General features: G+C 48.3%; 1 protein-coding gene across 2 annotated transcripts in view; it reads left to right on the top strand.

The window, feature by feature from the left end:
* Positions 1 to 9,013, top strand: part of PLCG2 (phospholipase C gamma 2) — a 167,160-nt gene that overhangs the window by 103,836 nt on the left and 54,311 nt on the right. For both annotated transcript variants that reach the window (XM_006152585.3, XM_027773492.1), the window contains exons 18-20: positions 694 to 813; positions 6,755 to 6,935; positions 8,317 to 8,388. In XM_006152585.3, coding sequence (XP_006152647.1) covers positions 694 to 813; positions 6,755 to 6,935; positions 8,317 to 8,388 — 373 coding nt within the window. The remainder of the gene's footprint in view (positions 1 to 693; positions 814 to 6,754; positions 6,936 to 8,316; positions 8,389 to 9,013) is intronic.

The following is a 9,013-nucleotide window of genomic DNA, read 5'->3' as shown; positions in this document are numbered from 1 at the left end:
TGACCTTCGCCCTGTTTTTTTCCTTTCCCCTGTCCTCCCGCCCCTCCTTTCCCGTTCTTGATCTTCACAGCCCTGGGTTTTGCGCTTTGATTTTTCCGAGGTTAGGTTTGGCCTGAACATCTTTTTGATTCCTTTTCGTCAAAGCCCCTTTCTGTTTGTTCTGAAAATGGAAAAGGGGGAAGTAATTACAAACGTTTCTCCTTTATTTCTTTATCTGGTAGAGTACATAACCAGTTTTGCCTTGCAAGTTCTGGATAAAGGGTAAGAAGCAGGTTTTTAGTGGGAGACTGCTGAAATTCCCACCTCTCAGGAAACTGCAACTTACAGCAACGTAATTTTTTTTCTTTTTCTAGCTGTTTGCATACCATTGTGTTTTTCTTTTTCTATTTTACTTCTTAGGAACCAAACGAAGAACACGCTGCCTCAACTCTGCCACCCTTTGCGGCTGGCCTTTTGGGCATGGCTGAGTGTGTGGGTAGAGAGAGAGTTCCATTTATCTTCTTGGCCTTTAAGCAGATCCACTCGGTCTTCCGGTGTTTTGAAAATTGCCATTTTCCAGCAGTTTTGACTGGGAAGGCCACTGTGGGGTTTTCCCAGGGCCACTGCCGGTGTCACAGGAGCGCCTTCTTGTCCTCTATGGTGGCCGTGGCAGCCTGGTGGGGTCTGACCTGGCGTTCCGGGCCCTGTCTGCAGGTGGTACTATGACAGCCTGAGCCGGGGGGAAGCCGAGGACATGCTGATGAGGATCCCCCGGGACGGAGCCTTCCTGATCCGGAGGCGAGAAGGGACCGACTCCTACGCCATCACCTTCAGGTAGGTGCCCTGGGGAGGCCGGCCGAGGGCAGCCCAGGGAGGACGGTGTGGAGAGCGAAGGGGCAGCTGCAGGAGGCGGCCGACCTCAGAGGTCCTCCTCCCGGCCCCAACGCCAGCACCAGCAGTCACAGCAGAAGTGGCCACATGCTCCAGGCACGGCCTGGCTTCTCCAGAGCACCGTGCTCCGTGTTCACTCATTCATCCTTCAGAAGTTTTGGGGGCTGACGTGGCCACGATCCCTGCTTTTCAGAGGAGGTAAACTGAAGCATGACAGGGTTAAGTAACTTACTGAGGCACAGAGCCAGTAGCTGGGGTGCTGGGATTCGAACCCAGAGAGCCCAGGTCTGTGATACGAAAGGGCTGTTCCTCTCCTCTGTAGCACCACTGTCCCCTTTTCTCCAGGACTGTGCTTCTCTGATTTCACCAAAAACATTCGATCTCTCCTCTCTACCTGCAGAGGCGGGAGTCAGACCTAGTCAGAAATTCTATTAATTAATTCATTGCTTTCTTCCTTCCATGAGTGAGAGACAGACAGGAACCCCCAACAAGGTCCCTGTGCCATGATCCACCCCTGCCCCCAGCCCTGGACGGTGGGCGCACACCCCCTCCCCCGTGTCCAGAGGTCTCTGCATGCAAACCTGGCATCCTCCCATGTGGCGCAACCCCAGAGCGCCACGTCACCGCCAGCCACTGTCCCGCCTCCCGCATGACACACCCCGCCCTCGCCTCAGCCGCAGGGTTTCCTGCATCTAACGATGGCGATGGCCTGCCATGCGCTGAGTTCCTACAGCGTGTCCAGAACCAGGGCTGCTTTCAAGGCCTCATCTGCTTGAGTCCCTCACCGCAGCCTGTGATGGGACCTGTTGGTTCAAAGGAGGAAACGGAAGTCCAGGCGGTCTCGGTGACCGGTCTCAGCTCACAGCCTCCTGCTGGCCGAGTCAGCTCCAGCCTGTCCGCTTCCATGGCTGGTGCTCTGCACTCTCAAGTCGTCAGCCAGAGGCCTGTGGGCCAGACCAGGCCTGGGGACACCCTTGGCTCAACCTGTACGGTGATGTGAAACAGAGTTCGACCTAAACATCCAGATTGTTGTTGTGAAGCGGGAGACGGTGGAAGCTGTGGGCCACATCCCCACAGGGCAACAGGAGTGGCCAGCTACAAGGCCGCTGCCCAGGTCCATCCGGTTTGCTCCAGCCTATCCTAACCCCCTTCCTTGTTTCCCTGCCAGACCACCCCTCCCGCCCTGCACCACCACGCCTGAGCACCTCCCTGTGGTGGGGGTGCTGGTCATTGGCCCTGTAGGTCACCGCCTGCCAGAGAGGAGTCCCCACCAGCGTGGCTCTTGTGAGCTTATGTGCCAGAGGAGGCCCTGGGTCTCTTGGTCTCCGTGCATTTGACCTTTGCTCTGTCCCCAAAAGCTCCTCTTGGTCTCCATGCATTTGACCTTTGCTCTGTCCCCAAAAGCTCTCGGAAGTGGATCCTCAGCCTAGATGGGCGTTGGGTGTGTTCAGTCCACTGTGTTCGAGGCATTGGGCTGGGCATCGGGGGTCGCACTGTGCCACAGTCGTCATTCGGGGGCTCCACACTCAGCTGGCTGTAGCCCAAACCGTAGGGATTTGTCTGCTACACGCTGAGGTTCTGGAGGTTAAACTGGTTCTACCACATCTGGATCCAGCCTTGCTTGAGGCCCATCTGGATGCTACCTCCGTGCACCTCTCAGTGCTGTCTCCCTTGGCTTTGTTCTCAGTGGCTTCCCTTGGGCTGCTGGGACAGCGTCCAGCAGCAAGGATGAGCCCTCCCTGGGCTGGGTGGTGGGGGTGGGGTTGGGATTATTTCCGTGGAAATGATGGGGTAGTGGGAGATGTGGGGGTCCGCAGAGGGATGCTCGTTTGCATAGCCCTGCCATTCTGCTGGTGAGTCTGCCCCCCCCCCCAAAGTTTGGAGGCACTTTGAAAAATGGAGTTTAGTTTTTTTAGGAATGAGCAGGTCTTCACTGGGCACCTACCAGTGGGGCTCTGGAAAGCAGGTGTGGTGAAGGCAGCCTGGCCCTGCCCTCAGCAGATGGACCTGACAGTGGGGACGAGAGACCACAGTCCCGACTCACACGTGCTTCTTGCTTTGACCCATTCTGGCTCATATAACCCTGGCTGGGACACAGTCGGCGGTCAGTGAGTACATCAGTCAGCAAGAATAAGGCTCTCCCTACCCGCAGGGACTTGGAATCCAGCTCTGCATTCCTTAGAGGAGGAGAGCCAGGTCTGTTCCCATCGTGCGGGATGCAGAAGCTCCCTGGCCTCCAGCCAGTGCAGGCCCACTGCGGCCCTGAGCCACCATCACAGTCAAGTCCACCCATTCCACCCAGGACACATGCCTTTTCAAAGGCTCTCTGGCCAGGGCGTGACCTTCCCTGAGAAGCTCAGCCTCCAGTAGGAGAGGCACATGAGCAGGCCCCCCCCCCCATGCTATTGTGCTATGGGGGAGTAGCTAGGCAGGGTGGTGGAGGGTGAAAAGGCGTTCTCCAGGGAATGGGGTGGGAATGTGTCCCAGGCAGGAGGAGAGCACAGGTCTGCAGAAGACCCTCCCTGCCATACTTGAAGAGTACCTATCCTGTGCCAGGCACCATGTTAGGCTCTGGGATGCCAAGGTCCCCTAGGAGAGGAGAAGCATCACTATCAAATCCTCTAAATGAGGCGACGAGGTCAGTGTTGGGTGTGATCAGACAGAGGGGCCCGTCAGTGGGACGAGTGAGTCCTCAGTGAAGCCGAGACCTCAGGCCGTGGCTCCCACTGACTGTGGCAGCCCACTCCCAGGGCTTGGAGAACTCCCGCCTTTCGCTGTCTTTCCTTCTTCCAGGGAAGCTAATTTGGCCTGACTTTGGTTACAGCTCCCAAACCATTCGTTTATTGAGTGCCCGTGAATTCCCTAATCGATGATCCTAATGCTCCCCATGAGATGGGAGTCGTGAGTCCTCGATACTATGAATAGGGAACTGAGGCTCAGGGAAGTCCCTGGGGAGGAAACCAGGACCTTCCTGCCTTGGGGAGCTCTTGTAAAAAGTTTTAAAATTAATTTTTAATTATATAAATAGTACAGACATTTTATAAAAAATTTAGACATTACAGAAAAGGCAAAATCCCCTGATGGTCTTTCTTGTCTCAGTTTTTGTCCTGATAGAAAGCTCAGTTTGTTAGTTCATGTCTCTGCCTAGACTAAAACACACGTATTTCCATGCGTAGGTACCTATGGAAAATATACGGTGCCATTTTGTGTGTGGTACCTTGTTCTATTTTTAAGAAAACCACAAGTGGGACCATACTGCAGTTATGTAGTCTGTAGCTTGTTTTTCTGCTCAGCAGTGTTTTGTTTTTTCCTTTCTCTCTTTTGAAAGTAATAAATATTTAATAAAGTCTCACCGCGAATCAACCACTAAGGTAGAAATCTTCTAGCATTTGTTTATATAGCATTTTGTGAAGAAATAGCTTAACAGGATGCATTTTTAAGAACAATAAAAAAGTATCTGTAAAGTGCTAAATTTTAAAAAGATCAGTATGCCCATAAAAATAACACTTCAAGACATTTTTCCTTATTTATTTTAACTGACAAAATGAAATATATTTATCATGTATGACATGCTTTGAAATATGCACATATAGTGGAATGCCTGAATAGGGATAATTAGCACATGCATTATCTCACATACTTATTTTTGTTATTAGAACTCTTTTTTATTTTTGGAGAGGTTTTTGCTGTAGGGTGCGTGTGCTCTCCAGAAAGACAGAGAGACAGACAGACAGAAAGCGAGAAATCATCTCCCAGGGGGATGGCCATGCCGCAATCCCTTCTCCATTCTCCTCTCAGGATCCTGGGCACGCATGCACATGCGCCCGGCATGAGTTTAAGCCACTGGGTCCGGGACTTGAACCACGGTCGGCTACATGGGAGTCCAGCAACATAGCCATTATGCTAACTGCTCAGGTCCCGTGTGCTTAGAATCCTTAAAACCTACTCCTTAAGCTATTTTCAAGAATGCAGTATATTGTTATTAACATCAGTGACCTTATCGAGAAATAGATCTCTTGAACTTATTCTTGTTGCATAAGTGAAATTTTGTGCCCTTTGATCATAGCTCTCCAATACTTCCCAACCCCTCAGCCCCTGGTAACCACTTCTGAGTTCCCTTCCTTTTAGATTCTATGTGGAAGTGAGGTAATATATGACTTGTCTTCCTGTGCCTAGCTTATTTCACTTAGCATAATGCCCTCCAGGTTCATTCGTGTTGTTGCAAATGATAGGACTTTTTCAATCTTACTAGTATTTTATTGTGTAGAATATGGTAATTTCTTTATCTGTTCATCCACTGATAGGCACTTGGGTTGATTCCATGTCTTGACTATTGTGAATAATGTTTCAATTATCATGGAGGTGTAGAAGCCTCTTCAATATACTAATTTTGTTTCCTTTGGATATATACCCAGAAGTAGGATTGCTAGATTGTATGGTAATTGAGGAAGGCCATACTGTTTTCCATAATGGCTGCGTTAATTTACAGTACCACCAGCAGTGTGCTAGGGTTCCCTTTTTTCCATATCCTGGCCAGCGTGTATCTTTTATCTTTTTGATAATAGCCATTACAACAGCTGTGAGATGATATCCCATTGTGGTTTTAATTTGCATTTTCCTGATGATTATTGATGTTGAGCATTTTTTCATATGTCTGCTGGCTGTTTATATATCATATTCTAAGACATGTCTACTTAGATCCCTTTGCCTCTTGTTAAATTGGGTCGTTCCTTCTATTGAGTTGCTTAAGTTCCTTATATCGTTTGGACGTTAACCCTTAGACATTTGGATTTCAAATATTTTTTCCCGTTCTGTAGGTTATTTTTTTTTACTATGTTCATTATTTCCTTCACTGTGCAGAAGCTTTTTAGTTTGATAAAGGTCTATTTGTCTATTTTTACTTCTGTGGCTTGTGTTTTTGGGGTTGTGGCCCAAAAAAAGGATCATTTTGCAGACTAATGTCATGGAGTTTTTTCTATATGTTTTCTTTTAGTAGTTTTACAGCTTCAAGTCTTATGTTTAAGTCTTTAATTCATGTTGAGTTGATTTTTATATATGTTGTAAGGTAAGGGTCTAATCTTATTCTTCTGTGTGTGGATATTTAGTTTTCTCAGAACAACTTATTGAGTATAATGTCCTCTTATTTTGAATAGAAAGGGATGAACAATTGTTTTCTTTTTGGAAAAAAAAATATTGTTTCACTAATTTGGTCATTGAAGACAAGATTTCAGGATTTGGGGATCAAGTCCTAGAGTTCTTGAGTAGAGATTGGCAAACATTTTCTGTAAAGGACCACAGAGTATATCTTTTACTTTGTGGGGTCTTTGTTGCCGCTACACAACCCTGCTGTTGTGTAAAACAACCATAGGAAAATGAATGGTGGTCGTGTTTCAATACAATCTTACTAAAAAGAGGTAGGCCCGATTTGACCCATGGTCCACACTTCATCAGCCCCTGCTCTAGACACCTAGTATGTTTCTAAAGTCAAGTCCTGTAGTTGCAGGGGGGAAGGCAGGGGAGGGTACAAGTGGAGCTAGTTGTTGAGCCATTCAGCAATATTTCTTCTGAAATACAGATTCGTCCAGATCTGTTTTGGAAAGACTTCTGATGTGCCAAGCACTAGTCTATAGTCTCTGAATATCCCCTAGAGTAATATATTCTGTATCAGCCCATTTCATCTTCTAAGCTCTGTGGGGTTGACATGAGCACGATCACAATCATTTTGAACTGTATCTTGTCTTCTATAGGAGGGCTGGACCCTGTTTACTTACCCAGTCCCCTCAGGATGACTAACTCGGTTGTTTCTGATCAGCGAGTCTCGTGTAGCAGTTGTCTGGCCACCAGGATCTCAGTGTGTCACGCCCATGTGGTCTTCCTCCTTCAGGGCCAGGGGCAAAGTAAAGCACTGCCGCATCAACCGGGATGGCCGGCACTTTGTGCTGGGGACCTCTGCCTACTTTGAGAGCCTCGTGGAGCTTGTCAGTTACTATGAGAAGCACGCACTTTACCGCAAGATGAGACTGCGCTACCCTGTGACTCCCGAGCTCCTGGAGCGCTACAATATGGTAGGTGGTTGACTTCGTCGTGAGTTGTGAGATAGCCTGTCTGAGCTTATGATTTCTCCATTTAGTCATCCAGCAAACCTTCACTGAGTTCTTACTGGGTATCCAGCGGGTACAGAGAGATGGGGAAGGGCTTGCAGTTTCCAAGGGTAGGCTTACTGAGGAGTGAGCCGGCAGCTGTCTGGAGGAAGGAATGACAGCAAGTACAAAAGTCCTGGGATGGGAACCTGCCCGGATAGAAAGCTAGTGTGTTGAGACTGAGTGAGTCAGGATGGGGGTAACAGGGCTGGATCGGGTAGGGCCTGGCGGCCATCGTAGGACACTTTTACTCTGAGCCATGGGAAGGTTCTGAGCGAAGGAGAGACCTGATGGATTTACTGGGCCTCAGTTCCTCTCAGACATTCTTTAATTTATTGAAAAGAGATTTATTATGTTTCAACCATGTACCAGATACCAAAAATACAATGGGAAAGTCTCCCCTTGGGAAACTTGGGTTCCAACCATGTACCAGATACCAGAAACACCATGGGAAAGTCTCCCCTTGGGAAACTTGGGTTTTAGAGAAAAGAGATAGAGAAGATAGAATTACATAAAGAAGAGATGTCCATGTAGAGGGAGTTCCAGTGAAACCAAACAGGATGGGTTGGAAAGTGGTGGGTGCTGCATTAGACTGGGTGACGTGGTCATAGAGGGCCCCTTTACGAGGGTGAAAATGTGAGCAAAACCTGGAAGACAAGAAGGCTCAGGGCAGTTTGGAAGAGGACGTGGCACTGGATAGGGGAGATGGTGTACGACCTGAGGTGACACGAGGAATGGAAAGGAGGCTGGCGGGCTAGAGCCAAGTGAAAGAGGGGGACACAGGTAAACGTGGCACACTTACTAGCTTTTATCAGCAAGACTGGAGACATTTGGAAACATATAGTTGACACTGACTTTAAAACCAAGAGGGTAAATATTAAATAACTCTTTGAGGGAAAAAGCTCCAGTTTGTAGCATTTGCCAATTTCCATGGTGTAAATACCACCGTGGTGGCTGATTTCAAGCTACTAAGGAGCCTTTCAATGTGGAGCCGGGGAGAGGAGCTTGCGGTGGGCAGTATGAGGCATGAGCTCATTCCAGCACATCACTAGCTCACGGGATTTGTGCTTCTACAGAGGAACATGTGCCTGGGGCTCTGTCAGTCAGGTAGGAGCCTGCCAATTATGTAGTTTCTAACTTCTTTAGAGCCCCTTACTATCTCTACCTGCGAGCTACCAGTAAACCCTGTGAGATCGCAACTCTTCTACCGAAGGATAAGTGACCACAGGGAAGGCCAGAACCCTTGTTATGTGGCAGGGCTATTCAGAGCATGGATTGTTCCATTATTTTTCTTTCTTTTTTTCAGGAAAGAGATATAAACTCTCTCTATGATGTCAGCAGAATGTATGTGGATCCGAGCGAAATCAATCCTTCCATGGTACAGTACTCATCCTCCAATGCTATTGGCTTCTGGTCACTGGGTTACACGGACCCCGACCCACACCACTCCTTCTGTGTGGTCATACGGGACAAGGGAACATTTGGAAAACATGGCTTCCCCCCTCCCCCGCCTTTTTTTTTGTTCCGAGAAGGAATGATGATCGACACCATGACATCTAGTTTCAGGGAAAAGGTTAATGGAATGCCACCTGCATGTATCTGTGCCTGGCTGAAATTCTGAAGTTTGATGAACCACCTTTGGGCCAAATGGCTTCTAATTAAAAGTCTTTCAAATGTTTTTTGCTCGCTGAGCCCGCGGTGTTTATAAATTCCGTTTGGTTCGCTGACCTCCTTGCAGTGCAAGCGCTATCTCACATTCCCACCCCGACCCTCTAGTGTAATTTCATGCAGGTAGGGATGGATTTGACGTTTCGCCCCCAGCTCCTCCTTGCTCTAGTTTCAGCTCAAATTTAGTTTGAGCCGGTGGAGGAAGAACTATGGCCAATTTGCTGTTTGAGGAACCGGCTGGCAGAGTTAATGCATGACTTTCACTTAGAAGGGGACCCTGCTGGTGGCCTCTGTTGAAATCTAAGACTTTTTTTTTTTTTTTTTTTTTTTTTTTT

Source organism: Tupaia chinensis, unplaced genomic scaffold, assembly GCF_000334495.1.
Source record: "Tupaia chinensis unplaced genomic scaffold, TupChi_1.0 Scaffold000355_1, whole genome shotgun sequence".
NCBI lineage: Eukaryota > Metazoa > Chordata > Mammalia > Scandentia > Tupaiidae > Tupaia > Tupaia belangeri.
Note: the sequence above shows the minus strand (reverse complement) of the source record. Positions and strands in the feature narration are given on the sequence as shown.